Raw genomic sequence first — 20,406 nt, forward strand, 5'->3', positions numbered from 1 at the left:
ATTTCTCTTCCTTCAGTCTTGACTGTTTGCCTCCTGCATGAACTGTGAGGTCCAGGATTGTTTGCTCTGCAGCTAATTAGGTTGTGACTTGTGCACAGTCATCTCCACAGAGACCTTGTCTATTCAGAAGTGACTGTAGTGCCCTCTCAGCAGGTTAGAGTCTTCCTTGCATTGGAGCAATCAAAGGGAAGAATTTTCAAAAATGTATCTGGTTAGTCTAAAGGATACTTAACCCATGATATAAAATAACACCTTTTCAAGTAGTCACACTGGTGAGAATAAAGGATAATCTTGTGTTACCTTTATATAATGTGATTTTTAAAAGAGCTGATGAGATAATCATTTATAGATGGCAAAGTTTACCAGTTTATGAGGTTTCTCTGAGAGGTTTACAAATGCTCACCTTATATTTTACCACTTGGGTCAGAAATGTTCACATCTTTTTGTGTAACCAGATGAAGTCACCTTTGGCATCTGATCTTTTCATTTCAAGGGTGGCTTTTTCCTTCACTCTCTACCCCATTATCTTTTTAATTAAGCTCTCTGTTTTTCTTGCGTTTGTTGCCTTCACTTGTGGGCTCCACTGGCTGCCCCTCCCTCGTTTCTCAGTGGCATTTAATAGCTTCTCTTCTCTCTCATTTGTTAGTAGCCAGATGTCCTTAGTAAACTTCTGTTCCTGTCATGTAATTGTAGTTGCTCTGACACCTTCCACTCTTGAGCCCTCTTTATTATTCAGGCTGCTGCCTCTCTTATATTTTCACCATTGTCTCAGTCATGGTTGGCCGACTGCTAAGGCTTCCTTAGCTTGCAGCTTACATATCTAGTGTTGGGCATCTTCAGTTAATGTGTATGGTAGGTTGCCAGGAGTATGAGTCCATTTAATGTAAACTTGTATACGCTGGTCTTATGAATGACTGGAACTTGTCTGGCTCTTTCCTTTGCTTCCCTGTCACCTTGACAAGGACTTCTTGGACACACCCTGGCTTGCTGTGGTGGGGATAATAGGTGTCTCCACTTAGTGCAGGCTATTTAGGTGGAGGAGGGGTCTTAATGGCTGGATCCACAGAAAGAAAGCTAACTTCTATCTATTTCCATGGATGGGTGATCATTTTAAGGTTTCTGATGTTTTGTATCTTGTTACCTTAGAGTTCATGATCTGTTAGTTACTGTGGGTTGTCTGAAAACAAAGGACTCAATGAAACATGAAAGGATGATCATCATGTCTTTGTGGAACTTAAAAGTATGGCAGTCATAATGTTTTAATTGGTGATTTTAAAGTAAAATGCTTTTAAACTAATTCATAGTTTATATTTATAGAATATTCCATGGAAGCAAGGATTTTTTTTTCTCATTTTTCACTATTAAAACCTGACCACCATGGTCAAACCATAACTTAAAAATAATTTGTTAACTCACTCAGTTTATGAAATTTTGGTTTGCAGTATTTGCCTTAGGTAACATCTTTAACATTATTACAGATTTCAAAGGCTGAGAGATCCAAGGATACTGCAGGTGCCTCACTTCCTTCTCCTCCTCTTCCTAGACCTGCTGTCACCTCTGGACCAAAGCTGTTCTTTCCTTCCCACTGACCTGGAACCAGTCTCTGTAGAACCGGAAGCAGCGAAAAGAAACAATCAGACTTCCTTTTCAATCAACTTGAGACATTTCACTTCAGGGACAGAGGCACAGTGACGTAAAGTTATTTTGACGACCGTTCCTCACTTTGAGGGTGCACATTGGGAAGCTTCCTGTCTGAAGATTTGGAGCCTTCAGTGGTGCTTGCTCAGACCTTGGACTGAGAGCATGAGTGAATTCTGGTTGTGTTTCAACTGCTGTATAGCAGAGCAGCCTCAGCCTGTAAGTATCTGTGGGACACTGGCTCTCAAACTGAGCATGGGGACCCTGGGGACTGGCAGCAACTGCAGTTTTAGGACTCTGAGCATCCATCAAAAAAAAACAGAAACAAAACCAAACAGAAACACTGTTTGCTGAAGAAACACTGGGCTTGGTAGTGCACACCTGTAATCCAACACTTGGGCAGACAGAAGCTGGGGTTTGAGTTTGAGGCCAGCCTGGTCTACAAAGAAAGTTTAGGGCTAGCCAATGCTATATGGCAAGATCTTGTCTCAAAAAACAAAAGCAAAACAAAGGATAGTGATAAACTAACTGGGTGTCAAGAATTGTACTAGAAGCCTAGTACGGTGAATGCCTTTAATCCCAGCATTTGGGAGGCAGAGGCAGGCAGATCCTAGAATTTGAAGCCAGTTCCAGAGCAGTTAGAGGTGCATGGTAAGATTTCCCCCTGCCCATGGTAGGCCCCACTGTGCATCACTGAGAAGGCAGTGTTCCATAGCACTGACAGATGCAGGAACAGGAGAAAGGAGGCTGAGTGCTAAGGGCCACTTCAGCCATTAGACTGGTTGCCAGCCAGGTCCCTGTGAGCTCTTCCCCACTCACCTGCTCATTTCCTCACAGCTCTTGTTTCCAGCTGTGGCAGGCTCAGTTGTTTTGTTCAGTCACACTGGTGTTACATGGCCCTGTGTGACTTCACAAGCTGTACTGTCTGGCTTATGTCAATTTGATACAAGCTGGAGTCATTTGAGAGGAGGGAGTCTCAACCGAGAAATTACCGTTGTAAGATCAGACAGTAGGCAAGCCTGTGTGGTATTATCTTAATTATGGGGGAAGGCCCAACCCACGGTAGTTGTTGGTACCATCCCTGAGCTGGTGATTCTGGATACTATAAGAAAGCAGGCCAAGCCAGCTATTGGGAACAAGCCAGTAAGCAGGTTTCCTCCATGGCCTCTGCTTCAGTTCCTCTGTGTGTTCTTATCCTGAGTTCCTTCCATAGTGGATTGTGTTGTATAAGCAAATGATAACCCTTTTCTCCCCAAGTAGCTTATGCCATGGTGTTCTATCACAGTGATAGAAACTCCAAGACAAAAACCCTATTTTTTTTTTTTACCTCTTAACCTTTATATATTAAAGATTAGAAAATTTATTTGTCCATCTTTGCAGAGGCCTGCATCAAGTCATCTCTGGAAGGCTGGAGATACAGCTTAGTGGTGCAAGGTTTTGGCTCAGAACCTGTAATTCTCAGGAAGCTGAGTTATATAGGGTGTTATACAAATCTCTTATCCCTATTCTGAACTCTGTAGAGGCTGGACCATGTTACTTTGTGTCTTCAGGACCCAGTACTGTCTTGGGGAATGTGTGTATGCATGCTAGCTGGTTGGCTGGGAAAATGAATTCGTATTTTATTCAAGTGTATAACAGTGTACAAAGGATGAAAAGGATTAAAATTTTAAATATATTTTTACATATGCTTTAAATTTGACTTAACCTGGTTCCTAGAAGGGTCAGATATCTTTTCATATACTTAGTCTTCTTTTTTCATTGTCTATTAACAGTCTTTTGGGGGGGGGTTGTTGTTGTTGTTGTTTGGTTTTTCGAGACAAAAGGTTTCTCTGTGTGGCCCTGGCTGTCCTGGAACTCACTCTGTAGACCAGGCTGGCCTCGAACTCAGAAATCCGCCTGTCTCTGCCTCCCAAGTGCTAGGATCAAAGGCGTGTGCCACCACTGCCCGGCCTATTAACAGTTTTTAATTGAGTTATTTTGCTGCTTCAGACATGCTTTTCAGATTACAGGTGTATTGCTGTGTCATCTCTTAAACATAATTTTGTTATAGTAGGTTTTGTGGAAGGTGATCTTTGTGCTCTGTCACCAGCTGCATACCGTCTTCTTCTTTCACACTTAGTGGCTTCATTGATGTGGCATCAAGTTAGGTGTACTTTTCCATGCTAATTAACTATCTAAAGACACTTCATTAGACAGCTGGTCTTTTAATTAGTGATTTGAAATGTTACCTGTTATTTTTAAATTCCTGAGTCCAGTTGTGAGAGGTGCAGTATTCTGTGCTTTTGACATAGTGCCCTCTGTTACTTTGCTGCTTTGTTTTGTTTTGTCTTTTGGTGGTGGGGCTAAGATTGAGCCCAAGCTCGCAGCATGTGTGCAGGGTCAGTGCCTGCTACAGCTGGAGTTGCTGACTTCCGTGTCTCATAGGGACCTTCCATAGCTCTTCTTTGTCAATAGTATTGGTTTTTAAGGTGGACTGTGTTTACATGTTCCCTTATGTTATCATATAGATATGTATGTGTGTATGTGTGACACACGGCTTTTCTGGCCCAGTGCTAGGTGCTACACAGGTTTTTGCTCTGGTGGTTGTGATGCTCCAATGCTTGTCTCTTAAGATAGCAGTTTTCTCTGAGCCCTGTTGCCAGTGGATCTAAGAAGAGTTGTGGATTTCAGTTTGATCAGGCTTTTCTTGTGTGGTTTTTGTGGTACTGCTCCTTATAGGTCAGCCCAGAGACAACATCACATTGCCGTACATTTTATTCCCTTTCCATTTTGTGCATGTGTGTGTCTTTATTCTACACATATGGTATGGATCATGTGTGTGCACATGGATGTGGAGGCCCAGAGTTGATGTCAAGAATTATCCTCCATTGTTCTTCTGCCATAACCACTGAGGCAGACAGAGTCTGTCAAACCTAGAGCTAACTGACACAGCTAGTGTCCCCAACCAGCTTGCTCTAGAGAGTTGTCGTCTCTGTCTTTGGAGGCTAGACTTACAGGTGGGCTGCATGCTCACCCGACACAAGGGTTCTGGGGATCCAAACTCCAGTCTTCACTCTTGCATGCAAGCACTTTAACCACTGAGCTATCTCCCCAGCCCCATGTTTGTTGTTGCCATGTTTGAGAAGAGTGTGTATAGTGAAGTGAACGCCCCATTTGAGCACACTCACACCTAGTGAGAACTTTAAGCAGCTGGGGCCTAGGCCTTGGAGATATGAGGGACAGACAGTAGAAGTGGAGTCTTTCTTTCTAGAAAGATTCTGTGTGTAAGATTTGGCATGTCAGTCATATAATAAAGATGCATGTATTAATTTATATCTGTTCCACAGTCATCTTTAGCCTTCTTTACTTTCTAAGAAAAAATATGCAGCAGACTATGTGGTCACCATAGTGGAGGAGTTGGCTTTGCTGTTGGTCTCAAACACACACTTAAAGAGCACACTTATACCCATATGTCGTTTATGTTCCACAGAACTGCGTGTTTGCTGTTCTTGCAGCCAGTGTCAAGGTAGCCTTCTCTGAAACTTGCTCGGTCACCTCTTAGAGTTTTCTGAAGTATTTGCTAGGACAAAGTGCCACATGCCAGCTCTCTCATTCCTTTATGACCCTGCTCTTACACATTCCATGGGCGCAAAGGGAAGAGCCTTATGCAGGAAAGTAGATAGGAAGCAGTTTTCTGCACAGTGGCTAAGAATCTCTTTCTTGTCTTCCTTCACGTTAACACAGTGCAATACATAGCATAATATCACCCTGGTGTTTCCTTGATACAGATGTCATTGCTGCTGTTACATTGCACTAAGGCTGTAGGTTTTTTAATTGAGCTCATATGCCCTGTAACTGAATTTAAGAAGTTTTAACAACTGCGTTCAGTTGCTGTGCTGTAGAATACTGGTAGCTTCATGTCATTACAAAGCGTGATGAAGGGATGAAGTTTGTCGAGTTTCCCTGTGTTGGAGTGTTGAACAGAACCTTGGAATTTCTGACTGAGCGAAGTACTGAACAGACATTGAAGGTGGTAACCGCTTTGTGGGAAAGGAGTACTGATGAAGACAACAGGGATGTAGGAGAAACAGGAATGTGTGTGCAAGTCCAGAGAAGGCCGAGAAGCAGGCGAGAAGCAGGGACTTAGGGAGAGGTGTAAGTAGCACTCATCCTCACGAAGCGGATTTCTGTCAGAGCCTAGAGCTCGCAGAGCACATGCAGAGCAACAGGACACCCAGGAAGTAAGCCCTGTGCTGGAGCAGAGAGGCCCCTGGTGGAGTGAGGACACCCAGGAAGCAAGCCCTGTGCTGGAGCAGAGAGACCCCTGGTGGAGTGAGGACACCCAGGAAGCAAGCCCTGTGCTGGAGCAGAGAGGCCCCTGGTGGAGTGAGGACACCCAGGAAGCAAGCCCTGTGCTGGAGCAGAGAGGCCCCTGGTGGAGTGAGGCCAGAGAGGACCAGAGCCGTAGCTGTTCCAGGGCGCAAAACACTGATTTCATTCTTTGTGAAAACAAGCAACCTAAACAACTCTTGCATGTCTGAGCTAAGAAACTAGTGAGAGAACTTGTACACTTTCAGAGTAGTTTGAGTGACAGGCATGCTCACACAGAGCAGCATCTCCTCAGCTTCAGGAGCTGAGTTTGTAGTGTATTAGCTTTTTTTTTTTCTGCCATGTGTTGTCTGCTGTACAGTTTTAACCCATAATGCAAAGCAGGAAGGAGGCTGCAAATGACTGCTAGCCTGGCCACCAGGCATCAGAGCAGGAGAATTGGCGGATCTTCAAGGGAAGTGGTTGAGGAGATGGGTTTTATGGACTGCTTGGATATTGTAGAAAATCTGTCTTCAGTGAAGTAGGAGAGTGGCAGCCAGCAGTCCTGGCCTTTTGTGATTTCAGGGGTCAACGTGAAGCATGGCTGCTGAGATGTCGTACCAATCGTTCTGAAGACAGAAGTGCCTATTCTTAATTCATTTAATCTCACACAAAATCATAATTGTCTCAAGACACTTAAGTAGAATTAATTTAAGAAAAAAAGTCATCCTTATCAATTAAGAGGGGGAAAAATGGCCTTGTCTTTTGGAAGGTCATTGAAGAGGACTGATTGAAATGTAATTGTGTAATTGAGGCCCCAAATTCCCAAGACTGTTAGGCAGAAACTGCCTGCCTCCTAAGAGGCTGAGCTGTGACATCAGCAAGGCTGGATCGGCAGTTAGGGCTTGTGCTCAGCTCTGGGTGGTGGTGGAACCCATAGGAGGTCACACTTCACTGGAGATGCATCTGGTAATCTGCACGGTGCCGTCAGAGTCTGTTCCTCTTGAGTGCACGGCTTCTGTGCTTTGTGCTCCTTCTGTGACATACTGTCTAGAGGTGATGGGGGCAGCCAATCATGCCTCCAAGGCTGAGCCAGAATAGACATTTCCTCTTTTTAACCCTATTTTCTGGGTATTTCGTGATAGAAACAGAGAGCTGACTAATGCATGTATGTCCTGTAGGTTGTATTTCTTGTACAAGTACTGTAATTGTAAGTACAAGTGTGACATTGTCTTCATTTAGAGGTTCCAAGAGATTAGACCAGCCTGGTTTGTATAGTTACTAATTAGTTTGCATAGTTAAATAAAATATTTATGACAAGACTCCATAGCTCTCTTCTTCATAGGAGAAAGGGCAGATTAGATGTTTTCAGTACTTAGGAGACTCTATCATGCTCAACTTCAGTCAGGAAGGATCCAATTAAAGAGATCAGAGACAACCTGACTCTGTGTGTTTGTGTGTGTGTGTGTATGTGTGTGTGTGTGTGTGTGTTGGGGGTGTTCTGTGTTATACAGTTCTAGAGATGTGAGGGAGGGTGGAGCCCACAGTACCCAGGGCTAAGTATAAATGTCCTAACTACAAAGGCAGGTGTACCAAGGAGGCTGAGGCAGGGGGATTTCAAATTCCAGGCCAGCTATGGCTGCATGGCATAATTCCACTGCCCCAATCAACCAGTATTTTTCAAGTATAAGGTGGACTTTGGGGGGGGTGGGGAACAGCACACTTTTTCAAGTACATAGCATTAAAATTTCAAGACAAACACAGATGCACTTGTCAGCAGCCAGGGGAATTCCACAGTTGGGTCTCATCAAAGCAAAACAGGAAGCTTGAGAGGGCGCTCGCTCACAGCCCTGCTGTGTGGACTTGGGTAGAGTCTCTGTGTTTCCTGGAGCACTTCCCTCTTATAGAGCACTTCATTAGCTGTTGGCCATGCAAATAATCCGGGTTGCACTTAAAATGCTTTCATTCCGTACAAGGTCAGGGGTTAGAGGCACAAATGTGAACAGTTGTGCTAGAGTAGAGGTAGTTTGGCAAGAGTCTCTTTCTGTGGAATTTCTGCATCATTACATCATAGTTGGAGTGTACCCAGTGAGTTGGAGTTGATACAGAAGGTCTTGCCACCTTGTGAGCCTTGCCTTCATGTGCTCTGTATGCTATCAAAGTATGTTTATGGACCTTGGGGAAACTCAGCTGACCAAGATGAGATGATAGCAAGAAATTCAGATTATTGATTTTGGTTTGTTGCAGTTTAACCTGTTTCAGAGTTGTGTGATTAACAAGGAGTGACTCCTGGTATATGTAGCAACAGCTACCACCCTCAGAGAAACTGCACCAAGTGAAGGAAAGCACACACTGTAGAGTCCATTTAAATGAGCTTCAGGAAACCGCTGAAGGACATGTGCTGACAGGATGGGCGTGCTCACTGTGTTGACTGGCATGGGCTCATATGCGTGATCCCCACCCTCTTCCTTCTCCACCGTGTCAGCTTAAGCTATCTGTGGACAGCCATGTGTCTTTGTGAAAAAAGTGAGCTGGAGGCTTCCCACCTTTGCCTTTATGTGTAAGAGTGCCCCTTGGAATGTGTTTGCACACCCTCCCTCAGGACTCAACATGCTGGGAGTACTGAGCTCACTGTGGTAGCCGTTCTCTGAGCCTCACCCAGGAGTTGAAGTGAGTCACTTGGTGTAGGGTCTGGGCTGTGTGTAATTTCTTCCAGGCACATCTTATGGGTGGCATGGAGATGGGGGACATGATGCCTCTGCAGACTTCAGGGCCAGGATGATAGAAACTAGGGATGCCTGGAAGGTGTGACTCCAAAGAATGCCAGGTCTGTAGAGAGGCCCTCCAGCTGACTGAGAGCACAGCAGAGGCCATTGCTCCTACAGATCAGGTTCCTGTGAGGCCTTGGGAGATGGCCCAGTCCTGCAGATCCTGTGCCCCAGCGTACAGCTGCTGTCCTTTTCTCCTTGTCTCTACCCTCCGCTGGTATACAGGGGGCAGAAAGTCAGCTAAGCTGTCACATTTGAGATGCTGCGAAATTGATCATGATTTGGAATACGTGCAGGTGGGCGAACTAGGATGAATGGCTTCCAGAGGCCACATTAGTGGTTATTAGCAAAGAGGAAAGGGAACGAGACTGCTGTCATCTCAGCTTTTGCTTTGCTTCTTATGGCTCTTTTACAGAATTGTGATTTATTGCCCCACGCAGGAACAGCGGGGAGGGAAGTAAGATGAGTGTGGTGGGTGCACACGCGCTGAGTCTGGGTGAGGCAAGCTTAGGAAGGATCTGCACCTTCTCTTGGCTGAGACCTAGATTAAAAATGAGCGGGGCTCCCTCCGGGACACCCTTACTCAAGGCCTGGAGATTAGATTTGGAGAAATAAAGCACAAATGACCTGGGTGAGTTAACTCATATTTTTAATCCCAGCCTTTCGGAAGCAGAGGCAGGAGGAGCTCTTGAGTTTGAGGCTAATACATACATACATACATACATACACACACACACACACACACACACACACGTACATAAAGAGTTTCAGTATAGCCAGCCTATATATATAATGAGACCTGTCTCCAACAATATGGAAGGAGACACAGGTGAGAGTGTTGACTCATCGTGTTAGAGGCTAGCATTGCAAGTGCTCACAAAGGCTTCCCATGTCAGTAACATCTAAGACTGAGCCCTTGAAAAATCATCATAAGGGCCAGGGAGAGAGATGCTGTGGTGTGTAAAGGTGTGTGCCATGCAGTCCCAGTGACCTGACATCAGTCCTCAAAAGCCATGTACAGGTGGAAGGAGAGCACACTCGATGAGCCCTCCTCTCACCTCCACATGTGTGCTCTGGGACAGGCCTCCCAGTAATAGTGATAAGTATTATTACTCCTATTGTTGCTGCTACTAAAAAAATCCTCTGATCTAGAATTGCAGTTGCAAGGCCACTTGAGCACTTGCTGTGCAGAGGCACACCTGAAGCTTGAGAGGTTGTTTTATGTGAGGGTGTTTTGTCTGCATGTGTGTCTTGAGCCATGTGTATGCAGTTGCCTGAGGAGGCCAGAAGAGGGTGTTGGAGTCCTTGAAACTGAAATTATAGGTATATGGGTGCTGGGAATAGAGCCCAGGTCCCCTGTAAGAACAACCAGTGTTCTTAAAGTCTGAGCCATCTCTTCAGACCCATTATCTATGGTTGCATTCCCAGCACCCACATAAAAAGCCCAGCCCTGTAGGAGAGGATGGGATGGAGAAGATCCTTGAAGCTTGCTGGCTAGCCAGCTTAGGCAGCCATTGAGCTCCAGGTCCAGTGAGAGATCCCATCTCAAAAGCTGAGGGAGGCTAGACTTGGTGGCACATGCTTTTAATCCCAGTACTAGGAGGCAGAGGCAGTTGGATATCTGTGATTTTGAAAACAGCCTGGTCTACAGAGTTCTAGGACAGCCAGAGCTGCACTATGTAGAGAGACCCTGTCTCAAAACAAAAACAAAATTAAAAAGCCTAAAGTAGAGAGTAAAATTGAAAGGGAATGAATGGGTGGGTTCTATAAATTTGTATGAAGTTGTCAAAGAATAAAATAGAAGTATCTAAAAGAAAAACCACCACAGCCATGCTCATGTAAACATCTCTAAATTCAGTGGGTCATTTAAAAGGGCATGAAAGGAAGAGTGGGGGTAGGGTTGGATAAAGGGGTTCAGTAGCCATGGGAGAGGATCCAAGAGGGTGACGAGAGTGAGTGGGATCAAAACACACCACACACACACACACACACACACACACACACACACACACACACACACGAGATTCTCAAAGAAGAAACTTGAACAATGTTTTAAAGAAACTTGCTCAAAAGTAAGGAGGACAGTGGGCCATCTGGCCTCACATGGGCCGGGCTGACGGGACACGCCTGGCTGAGTGTTTGCTTTAGTGGCCTTGATAGTTTCACCCCGCTAGAGGTGAGTCAGAGCTGACTGGACCGTGAACTTGAAGACCTTACACTCTAGCTTTGGTCAACTCCTGAATAGAGCAAGTTATTGTCCTATAACATGTTATAAAGAGACATTTTAAAATAAGGGATGAAAACAAACAGCGCTCTCTGTCTCTCATTCTCTCTCAGTGTCTACTTTTCTTTCTCTAACACACACACACACACACACAATGAGCAAGTGAGCAAAAACACATGAGCAGAAGCTCTAGGAACATGTGGGTAAGAGACACTGTGTTACCATGCAGAGTTACCAGGAATAAACCCCAGCCAACTCACAGAAGGCACATGCCATTGCTGAACCAGGGGAATCAAGTATTTCCAAAGGAAAGAATCCAGCTGCTCTTGGGTTTTATTCAGCAACAATAAAAACAATCAAAAGACTGTAAGCCAGCTTCTGCCTTGTACATGCAAACTCTCCACTTCTCTGTGTTTCTAGAAAGCCATGTTCTGACAGACAAGCTGCCATAAGCACTGTCAGATTTAGAACATACTAGAATGGCAGCAACTATGCAGTTTTGCAGACCTGGGGTGTTGTGTCCTGAGGTTCCACTCCTACAGTTCTAGTTCTTTACAAACTTTGGGGCTCTGTGCTGTCACAAGGGAAGCCAGCTGTGAGGACAGTGACCCAGCTACACTGGTGGCTGCTCTTGTGTCATATCTGAGGGATCTGTGCAAACCTCAGATGAGCAGGGAAGGGGCAGTTGTGAGGCAGGAGGTGGGTGTACTGGTGGAAAGCCAGCGTGCCTGCTCACTGGGAAACTGGCTAGCGCTCCTGTGGAGCGTGGTGAACACACCAGTAATCTCAGCACTCAGGAGCTGAGGCAGGACCTTGAGTTCTAGGTGACCCTGGGCTATAATGATGTGACTCTATCACAAAAGTAAAATGTGGTTGTCGAAAATTAGGAAGCAAGCTCCAGGCTTGTTGAGTTTAGACAGGGCATCAGTGAGTGCGGTGAACAGACCAGTGCTAAATCTTGCCCCTCCTCCTGGGCCTGCTGAATGATACATTCATTCCATTGTGGAGGGCAGTTGGATGCAACCCAAATAAATGACATCAGAATATAATCAACTTGTTATCAAGGGCTAGAAAATTGTGCTTAAAATCAAGAGCATTGAGGTCATATCCCACATGTTCTTGGCTAACGATGAGGGTGATTTTACAGTTGTCTTATTTTTGACATAAAAATAAATATCAGAGGTCACTGTATAATGTGCAGTGTTTTTATGTATAATGTTTTAGTCAGATTAACTAGTTCCTTAGATATCTATTATTTTACCTAGCCATGGCAATGAGTGCTTCTATTCTCAACATTTGGGAAATAGAAGCAGGATGGTCAGGAGTTCAAGGCCCACCTGGGCTACATGAGATTCTGTTGTTTTTTGTTTTTTGTTTTTTTTAAAGTACTGTTTCTTAGGTTCTCTCCCCCCACCCCCCATAGTGGGTGGACACATCACAGCATCATGGGGTGGGGTGGGATCAAAGGACAACTTTGAGGAGTTAGTTCTCTTTCCTCCATGGATGGAAGCTGGGTTTTTCGACGTGCACGGTAGGCTTTCTTACTGGCTGAATGGTCGTGACTGTTCATCCTCTAGAGTTTTGATGTTTCATTGTTTCAAGGAGAAATGAAAAGCATGACAATTGGGGTTTCAGACCAGTGTGGGAGGATAAGGCCATTTTCTCAACACATTATCTCTCACATTTTAGAAGAGGCGACGGCGGATTGACCGAAGCATGATTGGAGAGCCCACCAACTTTGTGCACACAGCTCACGTGGGATCCGGAGACCTGTTTAGTGGGATGAACTCAGTAAGTCTGATGGTGGGACATACACGGGACTGTGGGACAAGGCCCAGTGGGACCTGTATGACAGACTCACACCTTCAAAGTGTCTGCATAGCCCTTTCCCATTGCCACTCCCTAAGCAATATTATCTAGCAGTTATTTGTACATTACTGACACTCTATTAAATACACTGCTGTATACATACAGATGACTGTGTACAAGGCGACCGCTTCATACAGGAGCAGCCACACCAAGGAGCATTTTTTTTTAGACTTGAATTTGGAACGGGTTAATGATTGATTCTTATGCTACCACCATGGGGACTCGAAGGTCAGCTTTAATTTAATATTTATGTCAGGCATGGTGGTGTGTGCTTTTAATTCCAGCACTCAGAAGGTCGAGACAGGAGGATCTCTGAATTTGAAGCCTACATAGTGAATTCTAAGACAGCCAAGACTAGAGATCCTGCCTCAAAAAACTCAAATAAATATCAGTACTTACTCTCCTGTTGTGAACGGCTGTTCACATACTTTAAGACTTACTTTTTATTTATGTGTTGGTGTGCAGAGGCCAGATTTAATCTAAAGATGAAAGGTGAACTTGTCTTCAACTTGAGCTGCTGCCTCAGGTTGGCCGATACTGGGACATTGCCTCGAACTGTTAAGATTAAATCTAGCTCCTGGTGCTTGGAAACATTCTCAGTCTTGTTTGTGCACAATTCAGAATTTTCTTTAAAATTTGTGCTTGCATCTTACCATTAGTTAGTAATCGTCACAAGGTCAGCTGCAGCAGAGGTTCCTGCGCTGACAGCATCAGGTTTTACCCTGCAGGCCACTGGAGTCTTCCCTGAGACTGACATACATTCTGCAGAACCAATGTCCTCTTGGGTAGTTATTTCACTGGATGACCCTGCTGTCTCTACTCTAAAGCATTCCTCCCTCACAGAGTGCTGAGTTCTTGCTGACAGTGAGATCAGTCAGGGAGGTTTTGGAAATTACTACTGATAGTTCTCATTAGCATAAACATGACTGTGAGAGAAACTGTTTTTTTCCTGTGTAAGAATAGTGACAACAAGAAAAAAAACATGAATACAAATGCTATTTGTCCAAGGAGGTGTTCCCCATCTCTGTCCTGGGACTGGAACAACTGTTGTTAGGAACAGGCTTGTGTGGGAAGTTGCCCGCCTGCACTGCGTCACTGACCACTTCTGATCACACGCTTGTCCCAAGGCTACTTTATGGACTGATTTTTGATGATTGGATGTCACTGGATGGTGCTGTTTACAGATGTAGATTGCCACACCTGCAAGCTTACTTTCTAATGCCAGCCTCTTGCCAGCAAGAGCTCTGTGAGCCATTAGTAATAGTTTTAAAACACTGTATACCTGCAGTCATGTGCCTGCCCTCATACTAATAGGTCACTTCCTGACCCTTCAGTTTGACACTGCAGAATTAATTTTTTTTTTTTTTTGAGGAAACACACACCTTTTTCTTAGACTTGTGTGGGTTTATGAGTTTGAAAGTCTTGACCAGGAACATCTGCAGAGGCTGTGTGTGTGTGTTGGGTATAGACTATACTATTATCTGAGCTGAGGTCATGTTGCATCACAAAGGGATGTGGATTCGGCCATACCCCAGGGCTTAAAGATGAGCTGTACATTCTCACCTGAAGCAGCCATCAGTCCTGAGTACAGGTGTTTAGTTGTAGTGTGTGCAATGCCACTGGGGTGAGATGCTTCACGGAAGTCAGAGTCTCCAAGTTAGAGCAGTGAGTCCTATTAGGAAGAGTCCTTAAGCTGTCTGGAGCTGAGTCAACTTAGCACCGCTGTATTCTCTGTCAGCGCATTTAAACCTGTTATTCCAGAAATAACTTAGGCAAGCCTCTGTAATTGGGCAGTGAAGGGAAAAGGTGGGTCTGGAGGTTTGAGAATGGGGTGCAGGAAGCAGAGAGCAGGGAGAGGGAGAGAGAAGATGGAGGAAGAAAAGCCATGATGGACCAGATCTATGAGGCTAGGAGAAACCACAAGTAGCAGGAGGTCTTAAAGCTGGGGTATAGGTTAGTAGTATAGTGTTAGTTTTGCCCAGTGTAGACAAGTAGCTTATAATTATAACTGGATTGTGTGTTTCTTTACATGGGCATATTAGGGTTGGGAATGCCAGCAACAAATTGATTAGGTGAAATAATAGGTGTCTGAGGAAATAGCTTACCTGACTAACGTTATTCATAAAAATGCTGCATGTTACATAATGCCCCCGATAATGTCTAATTAATGACTTAGGATCACCAGCAAAAGGTCCCGTGCTTCCTTTATGTCCCAGTAAATGCTCAGGAACACTCAGTAAATAGATTCATGAATATGGTCCAAGCATCCCATTCCCCTCAGGTCTCAGCTCTGGGAAGTGACCCTTCATGGTCCCCAGATCGTGCAGACTCACCACTGAGCGTCACTCCCAAACTTCTGTGTGGGTCCCTCCTCCCAGCAGTGTGGCCTGACTTACTCTCTGCTTCTAGAATGTTTCTACTTTACAGGACCTGGGTTGGAATGATAGTGATGAGCTGAAGGGTGGTGTGTGCATTTGCTCCCACACCTCGAAGTTCATCACGATGAGACTCTGGTCTTACCACAGAGCAGGGCCTGGCAGGCTGAGGTGGTAGTTCACTCGTTGACTGGATTAAAAAGTGAACATGGCCTGTCCTGTGTCTGTGGACACCTTCGATTCATCAGTCTGTTGATTATGCATTGCAGAAGGGGGTGGCAATTTCGGAAGGCTTAGGCAGTGTGACTACAAGTTCAAGGCCATCCATCCTGTGGGCTACAAGAGGCCTTGCTTGGGGAGAAAAACCAAACTAAAACACAGAGCGTTCAGTACTGGCCTCACCATTTGTACCATAACCAGGAAAAATTGAGGTGCTTAAAAGTGAATGTGTCCCAGTAAATACTCAGTAGTACTCAGTAAATAGACTCACGAACGTGGCCCGGGCATCCTGGCCTCCCCCTAGACTGGCTGACTGTCACTGGGCATCACCTCCAGACTTCCTGTGTCCGGAAGATAGAGGAGAAATCACTGTTGCGGTCTCTGGTTCCGGCTGTGCATCTGTTCTGTTCCTGTTTGTTTTAGGTCAGCTCCATTCAGAACCAAATGCAGTCCAAGGGAGGCTATGGAGGTGGAATGCCTGCCAATGTGCAGATGCAGCTCGTGGACACAAAGGCAGGATAGCCCTGGTCCTTCACCGGTGAGTACCTCAGAGTTGGGGTGGGGTGGCTCTCGGTTAGCCAAGAGTCTTAGTCTTGAGGCTAAAAAAGTTAGTCAAATTAGTTTTCCTTGTGGCCTTGGCATATGCTTGAATTTAGATTTAAATGTCAGGCTGTCTCCTCATCTAAAGCCCTTAAGAGACAGTTTAGGGAAAAGGCTTTGGCCTGTGATTCTGGTGACAAAATGCTGCTTTGTCCTCTTACCAAGAGAGACAGTACTGTGTACTGAGTAGTGAGGTGATTTGTAAATATATCCATAAGCTTCTCAAATGAAAAATAAAATGACTACTTAAAAGGAAGGATTTATTTACCTAAGAGTGTAGAAATAATTTTAATTTTTTGGCTGGATGTGGCAGCACGGGCCTTTAATCCCAGCATTTGAGAGGCAGAAGCAGGCAGATCTCGGTGAGTTTAAGGCCAGCCTAGTTACATAGTGAGTTCCAGGACAGCCAGGACTGTATAAAGAGACCCTGTTTATAAAACAAAACACTAAAAAAAAATAATAATTTGAATTCTTTTGTTTTTTTAGGTCATTGTGAATTCCTGTATTTTCTCTGTCCACAGTTCGATAATATTTTTGTCTTGTGATTGGATTTCTTTTATTTTAATTATAAAAAAGAAGTGTGGCGGCAATCTGTTCACCCCTGTGATCTCCAGCAAAGACGCTCCTGCTCCAAGGAAGGCAGCGTCAGGCCGACCTGCCTTGCTGTCAGCGGCATGCATGCCTGGGACTCTGATAGAGTTCTTGGATCGTAGCTGAATTTTCCATGTTGAATTGACACGGATCGGATCTTAGCATGGTCTTTTTGTGACTGCTAGCACTGCATTGTACTGTCTCCATTTTAAACCCTTCCATTGCCCCTCCAGCCCCTCTGCCTTGTGATTTTACTGGTAAACAAAGACCTGTAATCACTGCCACCATTTCTGTAGATTGAAGGCACGAGACCCACAAGCACAATAGTCCTTTTCATTTGCTGGAAACTTGAGCACACTCCATGGTGCTGCTCAGGGGGGACCCCATGGGACACCAGACATCCATCCTGAGCTGCTGCTGTGGCCTGAGGATGCCCCTCTCACACATATTCTGAGTGGGTTCCGGTCTGACTAGCCGTGGCAGGAAAGCCTACATTCAGAGGCAGTTGCTTGGCTGTAAATGTTCAGTGTATTTATTTGAGAGTAAGGACCTGTGATTGTGTGCAGATACAGTCTGCATCTGAGTGTTGTGAAGCCCATTCAGTTCCTCAGCATCTTGTCCTGTTAGCTCTTTGTTGTGTACCCCTCGCTCTGTTTTCTATTGAGTCTTTTGGTGTTGAATTGTTTCTACTAGCTGTGTGTCGAAATTCTGGCCTCTGCTACCAGCTGTGACTTGCAGAGTCCTTGGCCTTCCAGTGTCCCACTTACTGTGGAGGCTGTGGGAGCTTCCAACAGCAACCTGCTGCCTGGCTGATTCACTGACAGGGTCAGCCTCACAGTGACATTCTGCGGTTAGTAAGAGGCCTTTGCTCAGGTCCCTTTCTGTTCCTTTTCCCTGCTGAGTGTAGGTAGCTGGGCCCTGTGGTCCACATTACTTACTATCTAACTGCCTTTGATTGATTGATTAGCATTTGTGCAGATGAGTCTTAACTGAGGTTAGAACGCTGAAGGCGTGTGGTCCTTGTCTAGAGAAGCTGTGATCGTTCCTGCCTTCGCCTGACCCTGTCCTGAGAATGCTGACTCAAGAGCCACTAGGCTGACGCAGGCAAAGCTGAAAGCATTTCTCCTATATTTTTTCTGAACATAACTTACCAGTAGGGTGGAACACTGGATGACCTGATTGTTTGATTTTGCAATTCTTATTGTTCTTAGGTGTCAGTCCTGAGCACAGAGAATTTCTCTGTCAAGGAGAAACCTTTTCTTCACTGTTGTCTTTCATTCACCGTATGGACACTGCACTCTAGAGTCTGTCATTCTGCTTAGCCAGGGTGAGGTTCCTGCCAGGGCACTGCTGTGTGCAGACTCTTTCTGTATAACAGACAGGGATTTCTTGGCATCGTCAGCACTGATGGATGGGACAGCACAGGGAGCCATTGTCCCCTCCCCCATCACTGTTTGCTGCTCCAAGGCCAGTCATTAATAAGCCAAAGGCTCCTGAAGCCCGTGATGGTCCTGGCAGCCTCTGACCTCTCAGCACAGTGAGACACTGTACACAGTGCACCACCCCGGTGCCCTGGAGGGTTCCAGTAAGGTCAAGAGAACATACAGAGTAACCTGGTACATGGTGTTTATGGAGGCCAAAGGAAGCCGGCAGAGGTGCAGGGAGGCACACTCCCACCTCCCTCCATGGGATTGTAAACCTTGGGGACTCATGTGTCCCCCCTAGTCACACATCTCATTTTTAAATTGGAGCTAATAGGATTTTGTACCCAGAATTTATTATATTAATACTTCTCTGAAATACATGGTAACAACTAGTAAGCAAGAGAAACAGCAGATGGCAGTAGTGTGCTGGGCGCAGCTTCTCCAGTGGGCCTGGAGGCTCTGGCTGTTAGCTTCCCCTTGGTCACTGAATGAGCTGTCGGTGTGGGGCAGCTGCTTGACCTGCTCAGTGACTTGTGCTCAGCACTAGAAGACAAGATGGACGTATTTTTATAATCTTAAGCATACTTTTTTTGTACATTGTGTTCATTCTTGAATAAAGTGAGCTCACTGTTGGCTTGTAGATATTAAAAGAAAGTATTGATTTTGATTCAATAAATGTTTTTCTTTTAGTCTTTGTTTGGATTTCTCTTCTCTTTTAATAAAATTTTACTCACCAGAACTTACGTAGAGAATTTTCTAGTGTTCTCCAGTGACAGCCCATGGGTGCAGGCCTACCTACAGTGTGAGAGGTTACAACAGGATTGTGTATTCATATGTTAGGTCAGCCTTCAAGACTTCGTTACAGCCGGGTGTGGTGGTGCACACCTTTAATCCCAGCACTCGATACAGAGCAGGCGGGTCTCTGAGTTCTAGGCCAGCCTGATTTACAGAGTGAGTTGCAGGACAGCCAGGTCTACACAAAGAAACCCTGTCTTAGAAGAAAGGCTGTCTGTAATTATAATCCTTTCTTCCTTCCCTCCCCTTCCTTCTTCAGAGCCTCAATGTGTACTACTTGCTGGAATCTACTGGATAGACTAGATTGCTCTCACCAAACTCCTAGGCCAACAAATCCTCCTGCCTCAGCTTCTGAGTGACAATTGTTGCTTATTGCTAACCAGACATGTGGCTGGAAATCAGAGGATAACCGTTACCTGGACTCAGGATGGAGCTCAGGTGGCCAGGCTTGACCACAACACATCCAGTAACAGTGTCTCCAAAGGATCCTGTCAGAATGGAATCACATTCAATTGATTACTCCCTACGGGACACTTGACTTCATGGCTTCAAGAAGGGGGACAGACAATCTGGTGGGTAGGACCTAGGAACCTGGCCAGACAGTCTGACATAGCACAGGCCCCAGTGGCACTTGTACCTCTGATGCAGAAGAGTAAAGATTAGTATGCACCACTCCACTCACAAGAGCCCCAAAGTGGCAGGAGCCGAGGGTGCATCAGTTGCGTTTAGAACTACCACATGTAATCCTGTAAACAGAAAAGCTAGAAGATTTGTCAACAGGCTTTGATAGCTTGCCCTGTACATCGAAAGATACTGAGAGGAAGCTGACATAAAGTTCTCTTCAGTGACAGGATGGCTCAGAGGGTGAGGTCAAGGGCTTGACTGAACTCAGGGATCGGGAGAGTAGACATGGAAAACCGGCTCTGCCACACACACTACACATACACACACCCCATCTTATGTCCACCCCTCCTCAACCGTTGTGATTTTAAAAAGTCAAAACAAAACAAAATCTAATTCCACCCCTTCACCAAATTACCTACAGTCATTTGTAAGAATGGTTCATGGGGCTGGAGGGATGGCTTAGTGGTTAAGAGCACTGGCTGCTCTTGTGGAAGACTTAGGTTTGGTTCCCAGCACCCACATGATTGATGGCTCACAACTGTCTGCAGCTCCAGCTCTGAGGGATTGATCTTCTTGGTACCATGTGCACATACCCATACCTCAAAAAGTTGTAAAGATTGCCTACAAGTGAGATATTTGTGAGCAAAATTAGATAAATGTTGGAGGGGTAAAAATATGATAAAGCTGGCATGGTGGCACACATCTTTAATCCTAGCACCCAGGAGGCAGAGGCAGGAGGATCTCTTGTGAGTTCAAGGTCTTCCTAGTCTACAGAATGAGATCCTGTATCAAAGGGCCCACTCTTTGGTCATTAAGAGAAAGGGGTATAAATAGGAAATAAGTAAAATTATCTCTATTTGCAAAAAATCAGATCTTATAATTAAGACTACATTTGAAAACATCTGATAAATAGCATATAAAGGTCAGTTACTTTTCTGTATATCAAGAAAAATCAGGAAAAGTCCGATTCACAGTAGTTTAAAAGAAACTGA

General features: G+C 45.1%; 1 protein-coding gene across 1 annotated transcript in view; it reads left to right on the forward strand.

The window, feature by feature from the left end:
- The window catches only part of Cdc42se2 (CDC42 small effector 2), a 61,504-nt gene extending 42,815 nt beyond the window's left edge, over nucleotides 1–18,689 (forward strand). The window contains exons 3-6 of the mRNA XM_028775981.1: nucleotides 1,544–1,857; nucleotides 12,607–12,708; nucleotides 15,804–15,918; nucleotides 16,467–18,689. Of these exons, the coding sequence (XP_028631814.1) occupies nucleotides 1,804–1,857; nucleotides 12,607–12,708; nucleotides 15,804–15,902 (255 nt within the window). The 5' untranslated portion in view covers nucleotides 1,544–1,803 and the 3' untranslated portion in view covers nucleotides 15,903–15,918; nucleotides 16,467–18,689. The remainder of the gene's footprint in view (nucleotides 1–1,543; nucleotides 1,858–12,606; nucleotides 12,709–15,803; nucleotides 15,919–16,466) is intronic.
- The last annotated feature ends 1,717 nt before the right edge of the window (nucleotides 18,690–20,406 follow it).

Source organism: Grammomys surdaster, unplaced genomic scaffold (assembly GCF_004785775.1).
Source record: "Grammomys surdaster isolate TR1022 unplaced genomic scaffold, NIH_TR_1.0 262, whole genome shotgun sequence".
NCBI classification, from domain to species: domain Eukaryota; kingdom Metazoa; phylum Chordata; class Mammalia; order Rodentia; family Muridae; genus Grammomys; species Grammomys surdaster.